The sequence below is a fragment of the Trichogramma pretiosum genome, unplaced genomic scaffold (genome assembly GCF_000599845.2).
Source record: "Trichogramma pretiosum strain Unisexual culture from Peru unplaced genomic scaffold, Tpre_2.0 scaffold190, whole genome shotgun sequence".
Lineage (NCBI taxonomy): Eukaryota > Metazoa > Arthropoda > Insecta > Hymenoptera > Trichogrammatidae > Trichogramma > Trichogramma pretiosum.
This window is the reverse complement of record NW_019640860.1, coordinates 24887-47191: the sequence shown is the minus strand read 5'-3', so window position 1 is coordinate 47191 and position 22305 is coordinate 24887. Positions and strand designations below refer to the sequence as shown.

At 38.6% G+C, this 22305-nt stretch overlaps 2 protein-coding genes and 1 non-coding gene across 4 annotated transcripts; all 3 read right to left on the bottom strand.

The window, feature by feature from the left end:
* Positions 1-677: 677 nt before the first annotated feature.
* LOC106654564 (E3 ubiquitin-protein ligase SMURF2) lies at positions 678-9138 on the bottom strand. 2 transcript variants are annotated; one of them, XM_014374491.2, is made up of 11 exons: positions 8987-9138; positions 6892-6930; positions 6711-6819; positions 6086-6219; positions 5235-5490; positions 4549-5099; positions 3946-4189; positions 3597-3802; positions 2741-3329; positions 2194-2654; positions 678-2090 (listed from the first exon to the last, which is right to left on the bottom strand). In XM_014374491.2, the coding sequence occupies exons 1-11, from the start codon at positions 9039-9041 to the stop codon at positions 1903-1905; spliced, it is 2832 nt and encodes a 943-aa protein (XP_014229977.1). In that variant the 5' UTR covers positions 9042-9138; the 3' UTR covers positions 678-1902. The 2 variants fall into 2 exon arrangements, with proteins under 2 accessions (XP_014229977.1, XP_014229985.1); XM_014374499.2 differs by having other exon boundaries at positions 4549-5081.
* Positions 9139-13098: 3960 nt separating this feature from the next.
* Positions 13099-13317, bottom strand: LOC111694698. Its single transcript, XR_002763691.1, has one exon. It is a non-coding gene; the product is annotated as a small nucleolar RNA U3 (small nucleolar RNA).
* A 3059-nt stretch (positions 13318-16376) lies between these two features.
* LOC111694697 lies at positions 16377-18351 on the bottom strand. The gene is made up of 3 exons (XM_023463688.1): positions 17791-18351; positions 17368-17520; positions 16377-17146 (listed from the first exon to the last, which is right to left on the bottom strand). Coding segments are annotated over exons 1-3 (924 nt in total). The 5' UTR covers positions 17792-18351.
* Between the last annotated feature and the right edge of the window lie 3954 nt (positions 18352-22305).

The following is a 22305-nucleotide window of genomic DNA, read 5'->3' as shown; positions in this document are numbered from 1 at the left end:
AAAAATAACTGTAATTTCATTTATTGAAAGATTTGTGAATTGATGACAGAAAATATTTTTCCGAATAATAAATTTTTCTACATACGTCCGTCATTTTTTCGCAATGGCAGTATTTATAAATTTTACAATTAATTATTAGATAAATTCATATGAAAATTATAATTCCTAATATTATACACATTTTTCTTTCAAATTTTGTTTCAATTTTACTATATAAAAATATTCTCTTTAATTTTATACAAATAAAAACGAATTAAATCAATCGCCATTGCGAAAGTTAACTCATGATAAAATTGTTAAAACAGAGCTAGAGAGATACCCAAACCTTCAAATCAATGTTACCTAGTTAATACAATAAAATCATTTTAAAATAATGCTATCTGTAACTATCGAGTTGCATCATACATTTTTAATGACAAAACAACATAAACGTGTTTTATCTTGGTCTAAACTTTTTCTACATGTACTTTTTTATGCCAGGTATTGTGACTGGTTGCTATAATTACATCATCTATTTGCCACTCTGTTACACATTCGGTTCATTTACATCAGATATGAACATGATTGTAATAATTGATTATAAAACATGATTACATTTTAAAATAATCATCAAGTGATTATAATAATTTCTAAAAAATAAATTTATAAGTCTTACGTTGAAAATATATGTACAAAATTTGGTTTAGATGATCAAATTAATTTTAGGACATCATTTGAAAAATTAAGCAGTAGAAAATATTTAATGGTTAACACTACTTTCCATTGCTTTAAAAATTGATTTTCACAACAAATCATTGAGTCTTAAAAACGATTGGCTGTTATAATTAAAAAATTGAAGTCAATAATCGAATAAACTTCAGTAATTATTCCAAACAATAATTAAAAATTGATTTTTCATTTAAAAGTTTATGACCTAATAGCACGTATTTGAAATTAAAATATCAATTTACACTTTTTACTCTGTGATCTAAAAATTAAATAAATAAATAGCTAACGTATCTTGAGATATTCTAAAAAGTTGTCTTACGTGATAGTTTATGAATAAAAATTTCAAACTTTGACTCAATTGCTGATAAACCTCGAGTAGTACAGTTATTGACTGTATCCACTTAAATCTGTTCTAGTGATTTCTCTCAAAAACTGAACAGGATTTTTATGTTCTATCAAGGCAATATTAAGATATGTGAATCGTGGAATTGATAAATTTACAATTAATTTTTTACAATGGGATCAGGCGAACAATTGGACGCTTTTTAAAAACTAATAAATTTACCACTTAAATATTTCGAATAAAGTAGATTTACAATTCATACAATTTAATTGTTGAGTAAAACGATTTTTATGTTAATTATAATAAAATAAAAGAGATGCAAAAATAATTACAGCAGTCCAAAAAATACGAGTTGGAGTAACAAAAAAACTATAGTGGAGTATTTGCATACATATTTGATATGCTTCAAGGTAAAGAAAATAACAATATATATCTTCGAACATTTTTTTGACTACTAGATATGGGTGCTCATTTTTTAAGCTGTCAATTTTTTTCAAACGTTTTGCGGGGCTTTAAAAATAAAGCCTGTAACACGTGAACACTTGTATAAAAATCGTTTTGAACATTCGTCAAATCCTATCATTTTTTTTTTTCGTTTTTAAATAATATATTTACAATTATGGACATTATTTGCACCAAATATTACCTACCCCATGACCAGTATGTATAATCAAACACTATGTAATTTCTTTCGGCGATACGTGCGTGATCGTGTATATATTGGCTATCGTTTAACGGAGAAGTAATGGCTATAGCTGTCAAGGCAAAAACCTTAGAACGTGCCTCACACAATTATTATTCGTCAATAATATTTCGAAATATTACCGCTATTAGCTACAAAATCTTACAACTTATTCAACGGCGAAGCCGCAAGTCTCTTCGACGGCTTGGGTGAGCTTATCCAGCATTTTCTTATAATTTGGATACGTTTGTGGTATATCGATTCTGTTGAAGCAAGTGTGTGCCTTTGGTAGATTTTCACTCGGTGCGTCGATTGCGTGTATGGTAAAAAGACGTGGCCCAGCGGCGCCTGTTGAACCTACGGTTCAATAATTATTAATCTCCGATCAAAGCCAAAGCCTCGAACCAAAAAACTACTTCTCATAGTTAATTACGTATAATAAAAGCAACGATATTTTTACCCTGTAATGCTTTGAAGCCTTGCAGAGGAACGCGCGAGCTACCGGTAACGAACTGCAGCAGTCTGGCGCGCATCTCCTCGCCGTAAGACTCGACGATCTGCCAGAACCACTTGACCACCGGCGTCTCGGAGGTGCAGTTCTTCAGGCGAGTGTTCTGCTTCCAGTCGCTGATGTCGATCTGGCCGAGGCCACCGATCACTAGCTCCAGCTCGCGCTCGTCGAACGGTCGCAGCAGCTGCGGCGGTATGAGCTCGTGGAAGCCCTTCTGCAGAGCGAGAAACTGCTGCTCGATGCCGCGCATGAACCGATAATTCACGTAGAGCTTCACGTATTCTTTCTTGTTCTCCTCGGTCACCGTCGTGTCTTTGCCGCCCGGCTTGAGCTCGTGATTTTTCAGAGCCCCAAAACTACTGTGCTCCACCGAGAACGTCGCGTCGATCACGCCGTCTATGCTGTTCTCCCTGCGATACCGTTGGATAGAAAAATGCACACAGTGAGAAGCGATTCGTTATTTATTTTCATGTTAAAGAGAGAACAATGGCCTTACAGCATCCAGGTTAAACTTCGGTGGAGTTCTGGATCGACGCCCTCGATGTCGTTGAGCGTTATGGCCTTGTTCAACAACATCTTGTAGAACGGCGTGGTGAAGCCACCGTCGATGTGATGGCCGTGAAACACCGCCACGCCTATTATCCTACCGGCAAAATGAAAATAGGACAAGTGCTCCGGATTGATACCTGAGTCCGCGTTGATCTGAAGAGTGTAGTTGTCGTCTCTCGAGTACTCGAACAGACCGTATTGCGGATTTAACATTTCGTGCGACAACAGGTAGAGCCATTCGCGAGCGACGCCGCCGTAATCGAGGCCCTCCTCGCCGCGGAACTTAACCATCAAGCGCTTGCGCATGTCTTTGGGGCGCATTTTCATGATCAACCTATAAGATTCCTCGAATATCTCGCTTCTGGACACCTCTAATCGACAGTGTCCCGTCTGCGGCTGCAGCGCGTTCAGCTCAGCTCGCAGACACTTCAATTTTGCGACCAGATCCCGCTTGTATTTCGGAAGCAGTTCGCTCTCCATCAATTCCTTGGGTAAATCAGAAATAGTTTGACCATTTGGCGTAGCCGTTGTTTCAGCTAAAAATTTTATTCATATCACAGTCTGTCTCTCCCTCTCTAACGGTAAGTAAAATTAATAAGCTTATTTCACCACTGACAGTGTAAAGAAGTGTACTTCCCACACCTTGTGGTGAGGTTTTATTGCATGCACGATACGCGACTGAGGTGTAACCACTCGCGCTACGTTCAAGCGACAAATAAATGTCAATCGCGAGATCGACAGCCTCCGTTGCGTAAGGTACACACGCTTTTTTTTGTTTTTGTTCTTTTGTCATAAAGACGTACTCATTATAGAGTTATTGTTGCCAGCGGCTTCGGGTCTGGGCCTCTGCTGGTTCACGTTTATCGCCGGAGTCGGAGTCGGGACCGTAGTAACCGCGGTGGTCGTCGTCGTCGTGGTCGCGGTGGTGGTCGGCTCCGCTCTCGGCGTTGCAGTCGTTATCGTCGTCGTACTATTCCTATTGGCCAGCTGCGTGGAAGAGGCATTTCTTCTACAAAAAGAAAAAAAACATCGATTTCCTCACATTACACAAAGGCTCTTTATTATAAGCGGTGGGATTAAGGAGACAGAGAGAGAGAGAGAGAGAGAGAGAGAGAGAGAGAGAGAGAGAGAGAGAGAGAGAGAGATACTCACTTGAGATAATTGTGAATTATTTGCGGTGATAATCGTGGATCGGTGAATTGGGTGGTTCGATTGTTGTGATCGACGAAGTAAACTCGTCCAGACGGCGTCTGGCGCATCTCCCAGCCGGTGGGCATCGGGCCCAGTTCCAGCTCCTCGGCTTGGAGGTCTCGCGGTACCCGCGGATCGTGCCACGTCGATGTTCCCGTTGGCACGTGATAAAAGTACACCTGACCCTGCTGCGTTTTTCGCGTCTCTGAAATCGTACAATATTTGGGTATAAATTAGGACGAAGCAGTAACAAAAGTTACGTAAAAATGTAGCGGGCGAAGCGCGAGAAACATTTTAGTAGACAAAGAAAATCGGTTTACGATGATTAATGCACAACGCGTCGTGTATAAGACAATCGTCTGATTTATTCTAAAAAAGCTCTTCACAGAAGCATCTTTTCAACTCGTGGGAGTTTTCGACTTATCTGCGCATATTTTTAAATGTCTCGCTAGAAATCAATACCGCGCATATATAATTCAAACGATTTCCGTTCTCCGCTTTCGCTAACAATAACGCACACACGCACACACAATATACAATCAAAGAATGGCGTTCTGCGCTTACCGTAGCCACGCGGCAGATCGTTATCGATCCTGCGATCGCCGGCGCGTCGACCCGTTCGACTCGGCCTCCTGGGCTGGGGCGGCTGTTGCTGGCTGGCACCACCACCACCATTCGACGCGGCGGCTCCGCCAGCGGGCGAACTCCTCGGCGCCGGCGACGGTGCCGCTGCCGTACCGCCTCCACCGGGTGACTCGCTGCTAATATTATTATTATTGTTGTTGCCATTCTGCTCGTCGCTGTTGGACGTCGGGGTTCGTTGCTGGGGCTGCGGCCTCGTCGGCCGCCTCGGCGTTTCCGAAGTCGGCGTGGTGCTGGCGGTGGCGGGACTCGACGACGACCCGTCGCTGCCGCCGTTGCCTCCACCCGTGGTGGTAGTAGTGGTGGTGTTGGTGGCGGTGGTGGTGTTATTGCTGGCGTTGGTGCTGTTGGTGCCGGTCGGTGACGCTGGACCGGCTCTGTCGTTGTACTCGCAGGCGTCGAGCGGCGGCGGCGGACCCGCCGTCTCCGGACTCGTCGGTATTATGTTCTTCGCACTGAATAAATGGTAATGCCTAATTCGATAACGTTTAAATTTTAATTAAGTCTACAAAGCTTGGAAGAAGTGTCGGTAGAATAAAAAAAAAAAGAATGAAGCGTGTCAACTCCGTGTCGTTTAAAAAGAAAAATAAAAAAAATAATAATCTTACCGCGTCGGTCGAACCCATTGCGTGGTTCGCGTGTGATGATTGACGTAGTACAGTCGGCCGCTGGCCGTACGGCGCTCCTCCCAGTCCTCGGGCAGGTCGGCGGGACAGCTGAGATCGCCCAGCGCGTCGACCACGGCGTTGTGGCCCTCGAACAGGCTCTGATTGTGGCCGTCGCGCGACAGCAGCGATATCACGATCTGGCCCTTGATCTGGTCGTTGTCGTCCATATTGGCTTTGACCAGGTCCAGACGTTGATCTGCAAAAAATATATATTTTCAATTAAAACGAGGCTCGACAACGACGTACATATAAATCGTACGCACGTTTACTCTCGATCGATTCTCGCGTGCTCGCGGCATATTTGCGTGAAAAAAATGAAGGAGACACACGAGAGAGAGCTCTCGTAAGTGACGCTCAGCCAGGTGTGTTATTATGGGCTATATACGTTGCCTATGCCGTACGCTCGATTGCTCCTTTCGCGCATGCCGTGCATTTATATTACACGTAACGTAAGACTCCGCGTAAATACCATATTACGGGCGTACGCACCGATAATTTTTGCCTCTCTGCATAGTAACATTCGTACACGCATATCCGAAGGTGAGAGTGAACGCTATCGTTTTCAGGAAAATGAAAATTTTTCTCTTTCGCGCGATCGCACGCACACATTTTTTCCTTCTCCTGTTTTTTTTTTGTTTCCGTTGTGACAAGAGTAATCGATTAATATATCGTATACATAACGGATGCCTTGAAGCGCGCGCGCACGACGCATTGTTTCGGTCTACATGCATCGCAATTATCATCAAGTTCACTCGGCTTTATTTATTTTTCATGTATACAATATAACTCACATCCAGTATCCTTGAGTCTCTCGATGGTATTGCATTGTATCTTGACGCAGCCGAGGAAGCCGGCGCCGTGCTTTTTGTGAATTTTTCGATGGTTCCACACGGATATGGTGATGCCGTCATTTTTGCTGATGTATCTGTGAACGAAGAAAAAAAAATCAACAAAGCGATAAGAACAGCTGTTCGATTCTCGCGGCAGCGTGTTAGATCTTGGGAACATCGTGCGTATTGTATTTAACGCTCGCGCGCTCGGCGAAAGCCAAAAGTCGATGTATCGCGTACACGTATAGTCGGCGGCTATTATATTTGTATGAGTAATATTATTAGTACTCCGAACTGGTCGTTCGACTCATTACAATGACGCTGGCCGCGCTTGCGAGTCGCCAGACGAATTAATTTTAAACGCCTACGTTGTTATCGTCTTTGAAATATATTATTGCCGTTTAAAAAATTAGCCTCAACAAAAAATGTCGAGCTGCTGCGGCCATTGTACCAAATTATATGGATTGAATAGATCGAGAAAAGGTCACAGAGGCCATTTGAATGGTACAAAGTACAAATTGGATGCTAATTTAAATATTTTTGTCTGTGTATTGTTTTGTGGATTAATTGAATATTTGCAACTTACAAGTCAAAATGCTGATTCCACTTTGGATCTAAACTTGATTTACATGTGTCGGTTTCAAAACATTGACCGGTGCCTTCGACATTTACTTTAGCGAAGGGATCTGGCATACCTACAGAAAATTCAGAAGTTTTAATTACATTTTTCATTTCGGGTTTATTAGATTAAAAATGAGGATACTTACGAAAAAGATCTTTCCTTGCTAGATTCCGAGCACACAGGACTGAAAAAAATATACAAACAAATAAATAAGTTATAATGAAGTTTGATTGTATAGATTATTTGGACTGTTGTAAAAAATTGTGTCAATCACTTCAAAGTTAAGCAATTGAATGAATTCCAGCTTGAAAGAGAATGAGCAATGAAGAGAGCAAACATGTTGAAATAAGTATGTATGTGTAAGAAAGAGAGATAGAGAGATGGACAAAAGAGCATAAAATTGCTTGATCTTTTTGGTCAGAAGATAAAAAATTCATTCAAAGCGGTAAAGCAATGTCTCATTGAAAGTTATTAGTTTTTGAATCATAAGTTGTCTAGTTTATTGACATTGGAATTTCTATGCAAATGTGCTAAACAAATAAATCATTTAAACAATAGAAGTAATGTTACTTTAAAACACAAAACTAAATTTACAACAATGCATACATCTTTGTTTCAATTATTGATTAAAATTTTTAAAATATGAAAATGGCAATGAAATATATAATCTGACTTTGTTTGAGTCACTTTGTATTTTATGTTTGAAACAGTAATATTTTCATTTCCTTTGAAAAATAATGATCATAAATTTATTTTTATCAAAGTTCATTGAGCAGTTGATCATTGATAAAATGATAGCACTATATATTAAACGTGTTATGTGACAAATGAAAAATATTAAATGTAATTGCTTTTGAAACTAGATTGACAGCTCTAAGCAAATCTAAGTATAATTGTTGATCCAAATCTTTTTAATCAGTAACTAATTGATTAAGATAAAAATTGATCAGAGCTGTATGAGCATGAACGAGTTAAAAGGAGAATTTGAAAACTAAGATTATCATAGATATGGTCAATCAAAAATTTTGCTTAGCCACGATTCACAGTAAGATCTAAAGATAAAACACTGTTCTTTTCACTCGAAATGAAGTATGACATTCTTGAAGTATTAGATTTAATAGCCTAATCTCTCCCATGCCCTCAATGAACTTGTAACTTGCTCCATTCTAAGTCACTTGTGTAATGTGCTGTATTAGATGTTTTAAAGCTACCTTGCGTCTGACTGAATAATAGGCACAAAAACTTACTTTAAATATTTTAACATATAAGAAAACTGAACTAGGCTAGTTGTTAAAGTTTGTCATTGGAAAATAACTAAACTAGAGTCTATATCTTTTTAAGAAAATCAACAAATCAAAAAATTATCAATTACATTCAGAATTGTTCCTACATCAGAAACAGCTCAATTTATTTATCAAGGATAAATGTTATATGCACAGCACCTAACTCCTCTCAACACTAAATCATAATAAAAACTCATCTAAGTCAATTCCAAGCATTGGAAAAGTTGTCAGTACGCTTGTGTCAGAGAGCATGCTTGCCGTTTGATATAGGCAAGTTCCAGTCATGAAAGTACGAGTCTCAATAAAGAGTCATAATTGTAAAATCATTGCATTTACAGAAATGTGTACACGCGAATACGCGGAGCGTGTAAAAAAAAAAAGAAAAAAACATGTACCAGGGTCGTGTGGAATGCGCGTGCAATCGAAAGAAGCAGAAGAGAAGCCTGGAGGCGCCAGGGCGCCCGAGCCGAGAGGCCATATTGAAAATACAATGCATGTAAATTAAAAACATATAGAGTCGTGTTGCATGCCAGCCGAGAACGCTCGACGACGACGACAAACGATTACCGATTACGGTCGAAACGTAATGCACGAGAGATAGCTGTATAATGCATTTATTAAAAAAAAAAAACGAAAGAAAAAAGACAGAGATAGCTCGAGGGAAAGAGCGAGTAAGAGCGCAAGAGTGAGACAGAGTGAGGAAGGGAGGTGAAGGAGGAGGAAGAGGAGGAGTCGTATGGATATATATGTGACTTATATATACGCTATACTCAAATCCTACACAGAGATGAGGTTATAACGTTATTTTTTGTTGTTATCTCTCTCGCGCGCGTATCGCGCATTATTATTGTTTATTCAATAACAAAAAAACAAAAAGAAAAACAGCTCGCATCTCGTAAACGAGACACATAGACAACCAACTCTACATAACTAACTCATAGTAAGTACTCTACTCACTCGTTAAACGGATCTTGGTGGGCGGAGGTCTCCTGCTACCGCAAGGATTCGACATTGTCCAGGCACATTTGTTTCCACGCGAGGACGACGACGCGACGACGATACGCGGCGATGACGATGATGATGATGATGATGAGGTATTTAACTTTTTCGACGACGACGACGACGACACTGCACTCACACGCGCGCACATGCAGCAGCACTCACTCACTCACACACACATGATGTGTGTATTATAATATACACGTATGCAGCAGCAGCACAGAGCGGAGCACTTGGGATCATATATATAAGTATCACACTCGCTGCATATGCACTGAAGAAAGAGCTAGAGAGAGAGAGCACAGTAGCAGCAGCAGCAGCAGCAGCAGCCGCAGCTAAGACACACAGACACACACTCAATAACGATGACGACGATGCCTGCAGAGTCTCTCACGGAGAGAGCACAGCAGCATACAGCATACAGCAGCAGCAGCAGAAGTAGAGAGAGAGAGAGAGAGAGCGGTAAATAAAAGTATGCGCGCCTTGTGGCTATATACATACAATCACACTAGAGGCTCGTATATACATATAGATATATACGTTCTTTCACTCGCTCCTATATCGTGTACGTGTGTGGCCCGTAAACTGGCGAGTCACTTTTTTTCTTCGCGACGACACCTCGGGGACACGCGCGCGCCCGTCGACCGTCGAACTCTTTTGATGATTGTAATTATTATTCACAATTATTATTATTACGTATCCGTAACGCCGCGACGATTATCGCGCGTCTGCCGCCGCTGCTGTGGCTCCGTTTTCGCTGCTACCACTGATGCACGCGTGTGCATGTTTGACTCGATATTTTGTATATATTGTGCCACGGGGACTCTTCTTTCTCACTCTGCTGTATATATGCGGCTTATGCACTTCACCACATCACTATATTCTATAAACTACTATCGAGCATTATACACACACATACACACACATATAACAAAATCGGAGTTACTGCTCGTGTAAGCGGTCGAACGTTGCCGTTGTGTATCGTCTGTGATGACTGCGAATCGAGTATCAAGGTATACAGTACATAGGTAGGTATGTGCACTGTTGTAGTGCTGCGCGCGCTGTGTGCTGTGTGTGCAGCGGCGCGCGGCGGTGTCGGACTGCTCGCCAGCCAGTCAACTTATTATATATAGTAATAATGTATAACACACACACACACACTGTTCTATACTATATACTCCGCTGCTTGCCGTGTGTATTATATGCGGGCAGCGCAGGCAACAGTACTAGAGACTTTTTTAAGAGCTGCGAGCGCCGCGCGAGCCACGACGAGGGGGGTAAAAAGAAGGACTGACGAAGACGACGACGACGACGATGAAGACGGCGACGGTATGCGGAGAAACTACTACTCCGCGAACTTTTTCGCATGCTATATGTAAGACTGTATATAGTAGACTATTATACGGCCCAAAGGAGAGAGAGAGAGAGAGAGAGAGAAAAGTCGCTCTCTGGTCTCTCGGCTTGTATCGAAATTTTTTAAGCGCCTCTCTTATGTGGCGCTCGCTCGGCGATCTTCTTCCTCCTCTCCAGAGATACTTATATAGATTCCTCGCGTCGCCTTTTTTTATCTTCTTCTTCTTCTTCTTTCGTCTTCTTCTTATTCTATATATATAATAAAACGCGTCCGATCGCGGCAGATCTAGACGCGCCGTTTATAAGCATCCCACTGCATACATTTTGAAGCCTAAAAATTCGAACGCCCGAGCGACTTTTTATATACGCTATATATATATTTCGAGGTCGTATCGCATTCGTAAAAAAAAAAAATGTGTGTGTACACATTCGAACGGCGGCGTAACCGTCAAACTCTATATGCATGATACGGCGCGCACCTTCACTTCGAGACTCGTTATCCGTATGTAGTACAATGTGCGGTGCATACTTGGAACCATATATTGTAGTTAGCATAGTTAGTAGTGGTATATATATAATATAAAGTAAAGTCGAGGCAGGGCAGTCGCACGTTATAACTGCAGAAATGAGCCTAATGCACACACACACACCAACGAGTATAAGTAGTGTACATACGGCGTATCATTGTGTGCACTCCCGCGGAGCTGCAGCAACAGTGCATATACACACACACGCAGGCACATAAGCGCATCGCGCGCCGGAGCGAACGAACGGCACAAAACTTTGTGTGTTAAAATATATTATAAAGGGAGGGAGGAGTACGAGGAAGGGGGGGGTCAGCACTAGCTATATAATATCACATGTATTTTCAAATAGTTATATATATACGCGATGGCGATCGCCCACACTGGCGTGTGCACATTGCATGGTGCAGCTGTACACACACACATACATACAAATACACACACACAGGTGTCAGAGGCGGCCAGTCGGTCTGCGATGTTACTCGTGTAACGCGGCAGGATAACGTGCGTTGAAACGCGCGCCTTTCCCCGCTTTTTCACGCGTTATCTATATCATAATGCCTATATTTGCAAACTGTATAGGTGTATGTGTGTACAGCTGCACTTGTGTATAGTACCCATGTAGTAGATGCCAAAAACGTATACCATACGCGGCGCGCGCGTGTTTACAAAAGTGCGTTGTTATGTTTGCGCTAGTTATATATATAGCGACCGATAATGTACACTATATACTACGGTCATTTCCGTTTTTGCGCGTGATACAACTCCCTCGCGAATTTTCGGAAGCCGATCGCAACCAGTCGAATTTATAACTGTAACTCTACGGTATACTTTAATTCAACCGTCTCTACTCGTTAATTGATCAATTGTAAAGTCAATCGTGCGCGCCGAAATCTCGGCAGGAGTCAAATTGACTTTCATTTTTATTTTTTAACATCTGTATTACATTCACGGGTTACGCTGAGTAAGAAAGGGCTGGGACTTCAATTAAGGCATTACGAGAATCGAACGACTCGCTTTGTATCGTATACATCATTATTAAAACGGACATCACAATTCGCGAACGAGAACAATAGCTCGCCGAATCGTAATTTCGATCTAAGCTCTGTGTTGTTTATTTTTCTTGACGAGCTCGTTATCCAATACAAATACCGATTTCGACGCTTTGTGCATTATTACGCGTGTGTTTTATTGCAAGCCGGTATTGTAATAGAGCCGCAGAGGTAGTGGCAAAAAAAAAATAAATAAATAAATTAGGTGAAGGAGGAGGAGGAGGAGAAGAAGAAGCAGCGGCAATGGTAACCGATTATTGCGAGACAGCGTGTGTATATAGGTAACTAAAATTACGCAGTGCTCGTCTTCGAGTTATAGAATGTAGGCGCCGAGCAAAGCGTCCACTTTCGCTACCAGGGTATATATACGCGTGATGTGTAAAACTTACTATACTAAAAACAGTACAAGAAGTTCGCAAAGATCTGTGAAGAAAAATAGTTAGGGATCTAGGCAATATAACAAAACACCAGAATCTTTAAATATCTACCAATATCTTTAAAGTTTTATTTAACTTTATCGAATTTGAATTGATACTGAAAAACAGCATGTAAGATACACAGAAACTCCTTCGACAGTCCTCGAAGTTTGTTAAGATTACGCACATGATAAATGAGTTTTATTCATAATTGCAAATATGCGTACTTGCAACAAATTTCATGCCAGATGATCATCAGTTCTATATGAATAATTTTTCGTTTTTACAAAATTCTCGAACTCTTTGCAGTCTCGAACAGTTCATGAGAAAATAGGATATATCTTATAAAGCAATGAATAGTACTCCTTTTTTGTTGACAATTGCAAAAATATATAGAAACTTATGTGAGGATGTTCATGTACAAGTTTTTCTAAAATTTCAATAAAAATTGTTAGAATATGATTGTGCCTTATCCGAAACTCGTGTTGTCAACTATCATTTTACACATTTGTTCACAGTCACTATCCGTGCATTTTTTTGCTCATGCAACGATTAGACTAGAATTTTTTCCACGTCTTGGTTGAAACTATAAATGGACTGAGCGTTTAGTTATCTATTGAGTTTATGATAAACTTCACATAATGATAAGCAAGCTTATATTAATCATTTACCATCATCAACTTTTTATTGCTCATGATTTTTGTTTTGGTTCAATAATATACAGTACCACTCAGACAGCTACCCATCCATCCCTTCGGGTGTGAAACCCGAAGGTGAACGATCATCGTCGGCAGGCCGAGTCTCCGCAATGGGAGACTCAAGGCCGCCAGCCTCACGCTCAGAATGGGCAGCCACGTCTCATCCTCGTGGCTGCATCGACTCCTACTTTGGGTAGAGAGTCTGTGAAGATACACTACAGAAATGATCCTGTGAAGTATGATCTTGTCTTGTCGCTCGAACGCCTCCGCTACTTGTACTCTTTTTTTGATTACTCGCTTGTGGGCTCGTAAAAAATCGATCGAAGCCATCTAGCTTTGAGCTCGTGAACTATCGAGCACATGGGAGTCGCATCGATTTTTGACTCTAATGCGCAAGACGATCAATGTCTTTTGATGGATGCGCGGTATCACTGAATATATACATCGCGCATAATGGCGGGCTTAGTTCGCTCATCAATTCTAATATAAGTAAATCGTTTAAACATACATTTGTTCAAAAAAGTTCAATTAGAACTATCATCGGTGAAACAGTTGATAAAAGAAAAATAAGCAATTCCAATTCACTGAAAAAAAGCTTCCTCCTAATCATAAGATATATATTCATACAAATAGAAAATTTTAAATCTGACCTTCAGAAGAGAAAACCAAATGTTTTATCAAAATTAAAACAAATTTCGGGATAAATATAAAAATGTTGTATTATTATAACACATAATGCATATTGAATAGGAATAAATTGATTCAATATTTCAGGGAAGTTTTTTGAAACTCAATTTTGTTGGGCAAAAAAATTTCCGAATAAATCGTTGCTCAAACTAATTCAAATTTTGTATTGACAATGTATACATAAACAGATAAATCGATAATTCAATTGTAAACAATATGATTATGAACGATTTTCACATAGTACCACAAACACTGATCATATTTATACTGAAAATAATTTAGTTTGAATGTTGTCTTTCCCAATTAAATAAGTCATTGTAGTAAAAGATCAATTTCACTTCTTCAGTTTTCCTGCAATAAATTGAAGGATCCATCGTTTAATTTGAGCATCATAATGAATAAAAGTGAGGAGAAATCCGTGGCAGTTGCCTCTCAAGATAATTCAAATGAATACAACATTGTTGTTTCCGACGATAAACCATACGTTTGTTATAATTCTCATTATGCATTTACTCTGGAATCAAGCATGTTAAATCATCAAGACACACTTCACAATAAACGGAAAGATTACACCTGTAACAAGTGCAAAAAGAAATTCGAATTCCGAAGTCATTTGAGTAGGCACCAAATATCAGTACACAAAGGCCGCGAAGATTTAAAATGCGACAGGTGCGAGAAGAAGTTTGTGAAGAAATCGAATTTGTTCACGCATCAAAAATTAGTACACAAAGATCGTGAAGATTTCGCATGCAACAGATGCGAGAGGAAATTTGAAAATAAATCGACTTTAATCAAGCATACAAAAATATTCCATGAAGTTTTCAAAGATTATTTATGTGAAAAATGCGCCAAGAGATTTGGGAATAAACAGAGTTTGCTCCTGCACATAAAAACAGTTCACGATAGTCACAAAGATTTTGCTGTTAGAGTCCTGAAAGATTACTTATGTGACGAGTGTGGAAAGAAATTTGTACAAAAATCGCACTTACTTTTACACCAAAAGACAGTTCATGAAGGTCGCAAAGATTACGAATGCAACAAATGCGAGAAGAAATTTACACAAAAACCGAGCTTGCTCTTACATCAAAAGACAATTCATGAAGGTCGCAAAGATTACCCATGCGATAAGTGTGAAACAAAATTCGCGAGCCTAAGTAATTTGATCAGGCATCAAAAAACGGTACATGAACGTCGTAAAGATTTTGTATGCGACAAGTGCGAGAAGAAATTTGGATATAAGTCAGATTTGTTGAAGCACCAAAAGACAGTCCATGAAGGTAGGAAAGATTTCGCATGTGACAAGTGCGAGAAAAAATTTGGTTTTAAACATCATTTTCTTTGGCACCAAAGGACAGTACATGAAGGTAGCAAAGATTTGAATTGCAGCAAATGCGAGAAAAAATTTACGCAAAAATCGAGTTTGCTCTTACACCAAAAGACAGTTCATGAAGGTCGAAATTACATATGCGACAAGTGCTCGATGAAATATACACAAAAAGGGAATTTACTCATCCACCAAAGGACAGTACACGAAGGATACAAAGATTTTGCTTGCGATAAATGCGAGAAGAAATTTACACAAAAAGTAACTTTGCTCACCCACCGAAAGACGGTACATGAAGGTCGGAAAGATTATGCATGCAATGAATGCGCCACGAAATTTGGATATAAATCGAATTTGCTAAAGCACCAAAAAAGAGTTCATGAAGTCCGGATAAATGTTGACAATGACAAATGCAAGAAATAATTTGAGAAACTAGGCACTTTGATCGAACGATAAAAGACAGTCCACGAAGGTTGCTAAAATTACGCATGTTATGAGTGCCTGCACAGTGGCGCGATTATTCGCTTAGTTAGAAGATGCCCAGGTTTTTCAAATTGTCGGATCGCAAATCGAAATTATCAAATTGACCGCACTCGTCCAATCCACATAAACTTTCCGAGCGATGCATGTTCTCCTAATGCAGGAGTTGCGATTTGCGATTATTATGATCGTGGTTGTACCGTGGTCTTAATCGCGATTATCCCGAAATTATACTCTGGTTCAAATCGCGATTACGTCGAGATTATACCGTGGTTTAAATCGCGATTATATCGAAGCTATATCGTGGTTATCCCGGGTTTCTAATCGAGATTATAATGCGGCTATAATCGCAATTCTAATTATCGCGATTCTAATAATCGTGATTATAATGCGACCTATAATCGCGATTCTTATAATCGTGATTATGATGCGCCTTACAATCGCGATTCTAATAATCGCGATTATGACGCGGCTCATAATCGCGATTCTAATAATCGCGACTATGACGCGGCTCATAATCGCGATTCTAATAATCGCGATTTTAAAACCGTGATTATAATAATCGCGATTTTAAAACCGTGATTCTAATAATCGCGATTTCAATATCGTGATTTTAATAATCGTGATTAAAATATCGCGAATATTAGAATCGTGATAATACCACAATTCGAGAATCACTTGTAAAGTTCGTATCGTCTTGACAACGATGCGTTCCTTTATCACTCTCGTTCTGGCTTGATTCGTTACGTTAGAGTGTTCTATCTAGCTACTCCATTTGAATCGGTCACAACGGAGTATCTCGCATTGTGACTGGTCAGCGCTGTAAAACAGCCGAGAACCGTTGCGACAGCAGTACGTTAGAGNAATTGGAGCAAAGCTCGGTACCACAAGAAATTGGCCTTTTTTTGTTTATAGAATCTATATGATTATTATCAACTGTTTCCCTCATCTTAATATTATTCAAATTAACGCACTTCTCTTGATCTTCAGTCTTTTCTTTGTTTTTTTGCAAAATATTGAATAGCGAGCACGATACTTCGAGGCAGAACTGATATTTCGTTGTAGGATCATCAATTAGATTCATATAATAATCAAGGCTTTCTAGGAATTTCCAGTCAGCTTTACCGTTAACACTTGCTTGCGGCATTACTGTGGAAATATTATTAGTAACGTTGAACTCATTTTCAATCAATGAATTTGGCATTGATTTCGATGATGTAGATTGATTTTGACCTGATGTTGATAGATTCTGACCTGATGTTGATAGATTTTGACCTGAAGTCAATTGATTTTGCCATGACGTCCATTGATTTTGACATGAGGTTGATGGATGTTGCACTGATGATGACACAATACCATGACTCGTAGGTTGGTTAGCATAAATTTCATGAAAACTCAGATTGATATTTCCACTCATTTCCATTTCTATACAGGGAATCATAAAACTCATGTCATCGTAGAAATTCCACCTGTCCTCAGGTTCAAAAGTAGCTGCAGACCCAGATGGTAAATTAATTTTGTATTTGGCATGTTCACTTTTAAAAGTTGTTGCCAATGTTCTCCATTTGTTCCTCGCTTGAAGCTCTGTAAAAATTATTATTCAATTAGAGTTTTATATAATAATATGGTTGATACATGATATATAAAGGTCATATCACAAAAGAGTTGCTAGTTCAAAAAATGAAATTTTCAGGATTTTCATCTTTCAATGTACTCTTCAAGAGTACATACTTTGTTTCAATTTCATTTTTTAAACTAGCAAATTTTTGTGATATAACCCATAAACATTTATAATCATAGCTTACTTCCAACGCCAACGGTTGTTGCAATTTTGCTCCAAATTGAAGACAACACCTTTTGTTTTTTGTGGTCTGGATGTTTTAAGTTCCATATTGTAGGATATTTTTCAACTTCCTCAATCAGTGCAACAACTTTAGGATCAGTCCAAGTGAAAGTCACTACAAAAATAATCATCCATTTATTGTTAATAAAATGTACTGACAATAATATTAAAAGTGTAATGAAATCCAAAAATCATGAGAAAATCAATCAAAATTAAGGAAAAAAAGAAAGTATAGTAGCAGCTAGCTCGAACTACTATAATCGTTTGACATGCAAAGTAACAAAACAATGTAAGAAGGAGGTTATGTCGAGTTATAACATACATTGCATTATGAATAATGTCACTTGCAATCATTGAGCAAAATAATATAATGAAAAGCACTTACTTTTTACAGCTTCTTGATCGAAAAATAGTTCGTCAATACTCGTACGATCCGATGTAGTCTAAAACGTTCCACTTTTAAAATTAAAGTAAGATGTAACGAAAAAATTCCGAGTCGACACTCATAAAATCAAACTTTGCCAGCGTCGTAGCTTCTGACCAGTAACTAATCGATTTAAACGGATAAACTCGAACGAACACTCGTATCGTCAACAAAACAAAAGATGAAAATTTCGATCGTTGAGAAGCAGCGTCGTATGCTCTAACGTACTGCTGAAGCGACGGTTCTCGGCTTTTTACAACGCTGACCAGTCACAATGCGAGAGACTCGGCTGTGGCCGATTCAAACGGTGCAGCTACAGAACAACACTCTGTAACGAATCAAGCGAGAAGGGGGAGAAGTAGGGATTCACGACGACAGACGACCGAAAGTTTTAAACGTTGCACAGCGATGACATATTCTCTCACGTACTGGTAAAGCGAGGGTTCTCGGCTCCGTCTCTAGTGTTGTGCGTCTGTATTTTGTACGTGTTACGAAAATTACTGATTTGAAAAATTGAAACAGGTAAATAACAAAAAAAGTATATTTAGAATACACAAAATTCCATCAGAATATTTTAAATTAAAAAAATTGGTAACTCATTTTGTTTCAGTTGAAATGGATGAAATTGAAAGAAAAATTACTGAACTGGATTTTTCGAGAGGCAATTTAACATTTTTAAAATTCATATACCCCACGTTGTGCAAATTAAAACTGGCTGATCGCTTACAATTCAGAATCGAAATCATGCAACTCTTGGTTAAGTATGTGAATGATTCTGAACCGCTGGAACAGATGAAGAATACTAAAGAAAATAAGTGAATTAAATTATTATGTTAACAAGACAAAAAGAGTTTTCGTGTATGATGTCTTCGCCTGTGTTAAATTGAAACATTTTAATGAATAAAGAAAATAAATAGTTTTTAAAATAAATTATCTTGCTTATATTTTTTTTCTGCTCGTTGATGATACTCAATATTTATACACATAAAAAATTCACATGTATATTATATTCTTTTTAATCTGGTCATTTGCTTTCTTTAATTATAGTTTTGTTTGTGAGTGCAATAAATCTTCTCATAATTACAGATTCTTATAACTTGATATAGCATGCTTGAAATTTTTAATTTGAATTTGCTTCAGACAACTCATTTCAAAATTTCAAAATTTTATGGTTGAATTTTAAGTTAATGAATTAGCAAAAGAGTTAGTTCTTCTTGTTTAATCGCGTATGCTCTAACGTAATAAATCGAACCAGAATGCGAGAGACAGAGATACACGACGCTGTATAGTAGAGATGAAAATTTCGATCGTTGACAAGCAGCGTCGTATGCTCTAACGTACTGCTGTCGCAACGGTTCTCGGCTGTTTTACAGCGCTGACCAGTCACAATGCGAGATACTCCGTTGTGACCGATTCAAATGGAGTAGCTAGATAGAACACTCTAACGTAACGAATCAAGCCAGAACGAGAGTGATAAAGGAACGCATCGTTGTCAAGACGATACGAACTTTACAAGTGATTCTCGAATTGTGGTATTATCACGATTCTAATATTCGCGATATTTTAATCACGATTATTAAAATCACGATATTGAAATCGCGATTATTAGAATCACGGTTTTAAAATCGCGATTATTATAATCACGGTTTTAAAATCGCGATTATTAGAATCGCGATTATGAGCCGCGTCATAGTCGCGATTATTAGAATCGCGATTATGAGCCGCGTCATAATCGCGATTATTAGAATCGCGATTGTAAGGCGCATCATAATCACGATTATAAGAATCGCGATTATAGGTCGCATTATAATCACGATTATTAGAATCGCGATAATTAGAATTGCGATTATAGCCGCATTATAATCTCGATTAGAAACCCGGGATAACCACGATATAGCTTCGATATAATCGCGATTTAAACCACGGTATAATCTCGACGTAATCGCGATTTGAACCAGAGTATAATTTCGGGATAATCGCGATTAAGACCACGGTACAACCACGATCATAATAATCGCAAATCGCAACTCCTGCATTAGGAGAACATGCATCGCTCGGAAAGTTTATGTGGATTGGACGAGTGCGGTCAATTTGATAATTTCGATTTGCGATCCGACAATTTGAAAAACCTGGGCATCTTCTAACTAAGCGAATAATCGCGCCACTGTGCAGGCACTCTATATACGAGAAAAAATTGGGGCGTCGATTCAATTAATCAGACATCAAAAAATAGTACATGAAGTTTTGCAACAAGTGTGCAAATGAACATTAGACTCCATTAAATTTGAACAGTTCTCGAAGTTTGTAAATATTACGTATATGATAAAAGTGATAACATTTTTGCATACTAACGCAGTTATGTTTCCCACATTTGATTTGCTCACAAGGGCAAAAATTGGCCGTGTCCATGCGCGAATAAAAGTCAATTTGACCGATCATAAACGAATTGTTTACAGAAAATATGAAGACTTCGAATCTCAAAAAACATTTGCTGAATAAAAATTTTAACAGAGGAACATTGGTGAATCTTATACCCCTCCGTCAGAAATAAAACTTCTTAAAAAATATGAGGTTTCCTAAATGGAATAGATCATGAATGCTAAAAGTAAATTGTAACTGTATTAACGATTTAACTGTACAAAAATCATGTATGTTATGACTATACCTTTTTTATAATAGTTTTCTTTCAAATTAACCCTGATTATTTATAAATAGAAAATCAACAATACCTTCCAAAAAAAATTTAAATCTGATCTTTAGAAGACAAAACCACATGTTTTATTAAAATAAAAACAAATTTCGAAATGAACATTTCGTTCACGAAGGTCGGAAAAATTTTGCATGCGACAATTGTGTGAGGAAATGTAGAAGTAAATCAGAATTGTTGAGACATCAACAGGTAGTCCACGAGGGTCGTAAAGATTTTGCATGCAACTATTGCGAGAAGAAATTTACACAAAAACCGCATTCGCTCTTACACCAAAAGACAATTCATGAAGGTAGCAGAGATTACTTATGTGACGAGTGTGGAAAGAAATTTACACAAAAATCGAGTTTGATCTTACACCAAAAGAACGTTCATGAAGGTCGCAAAGATTTTGCTTGTGATGATTGCGGGAAGAAATTTGGGAATCGTAGCACTTTGAACAAACACCAAAAAATAGTCCATGAAAGTCGCAAAGATGTGTGAAAATAAACGTGGGGCTTCATCAAATTTGAGTTGACACGATAAAAAGTCCGCAAAATTCACAGAAACTATCTATTAGGCAAATCTCGAAGTTTATAACGATTACGTACGTATGTGATTTTATTTCTCTCATTTGATTTGCTCAATATGGCAACGTTTGTGCATATTCATGTGTAAGTAAGAATCAATTTGACCGATCCAAAACCAGTCGTTTACGGAAAACGCGAAGACTTTGGATTTCCAAAAAAAAACTAAGAAATTTTAACACAGGAAGATTTGGAAATTTTATACTAATTACCATTCCATCGAATCTTAAACCGACTAAAAATATTGAATCTCGGAATATTTTGGATCAAGATGAATAAAGTTTTGTTGGAGCTAATTTTGGTTACATAATTCGACGACTTAACTGCATAATAGTCATGTTCGCAATGACAACACCTTTCTTTTTATAATGGTTTGCTTCGCAATTAACACTGATTATATCTCAATCGTAATAAAAATATGTTCTTATTGAAAAAGCAGCCTGGACACCTTTTTTAAACCAAAAAATGTTTTTGACATTTTAAAAAATCATCAGAGGCCGTCGCGTAGAGTCGAATTCTTGATTAAATTGAATTTTCATTCGTCATCAACTGCATAAAAATCAAAATAATGTTGTGGTCAATGAAATGAAATTACCGGATTAGTGACACCAGCATCAAATCACTGTACATGTCCCCCCGACATGCCCGCGTTTAAATGTTCTCATGGGTTTCGAACCCGGGACTGCAGCCGTAGGCTGTGAGTGAGCGAACGCGGCCCCAACATTTTTACCTCGACGACTGAAACCTCTCAGCCGCCGAGGCGATTACTAATGCAGTCTAAATACCAGAATTTGAACATGAAAGATGGAGGCGGGGCTAATACCGAATGCAGCTTGATGGGGACCACCTGCGCGTGCGTGACTTACTGTGCATTAAGGTGTCTCATATAGCAAGGCGTCTGTGTATCTCTTTCTCGCATTAGGCAGGCAACCGCTCGCACTATTCGAAATCAATGATTTTACGCACATTTTTTTCAATTACTCATAACATACTCGTTTTTGGTTAAGATCTGTTGTTTACTAAAAAAGTTATGGCGTAAAATGTATGAAATTATGATGGCCTCCAATAAGAGCCCATGTTAAATTTGCAGAGGCGGATTAATATTTTTGGCGCCCTAGGCTGGGTAAAATTTGCCGCCCCAATGTATTTGGAATTTGAATGTGAAAAAAGAATAATTTGAAAAGAATATAATAAATATTTATA

Excerpts from the sequence above, each read along its gene's own strand:
- LOC106654564 (XM_014374491.2), bottom strand. The coding sequence starts at position 9,041 with ATGTCGAATCCTTGCGGTAGCAGGAGACCTCCGCCCACCAAGATCCGT. Across the intron at positions 6,931-8,986 it reads CACCAAGATCCGTTTAACGA|TCCTGTGTGCTCGGAATCTA; the intron begins GTGAGTAGAGTA and ends TATTTTTTTCAG. Across the intron at positions 4,190-4,548 it reads CGATCTGCCGCGTGGCTACG|AGACGCGAAAAACGCAGCAG; the intron begins GTAAGCGCAGAA and ends GTACGATTTCAG.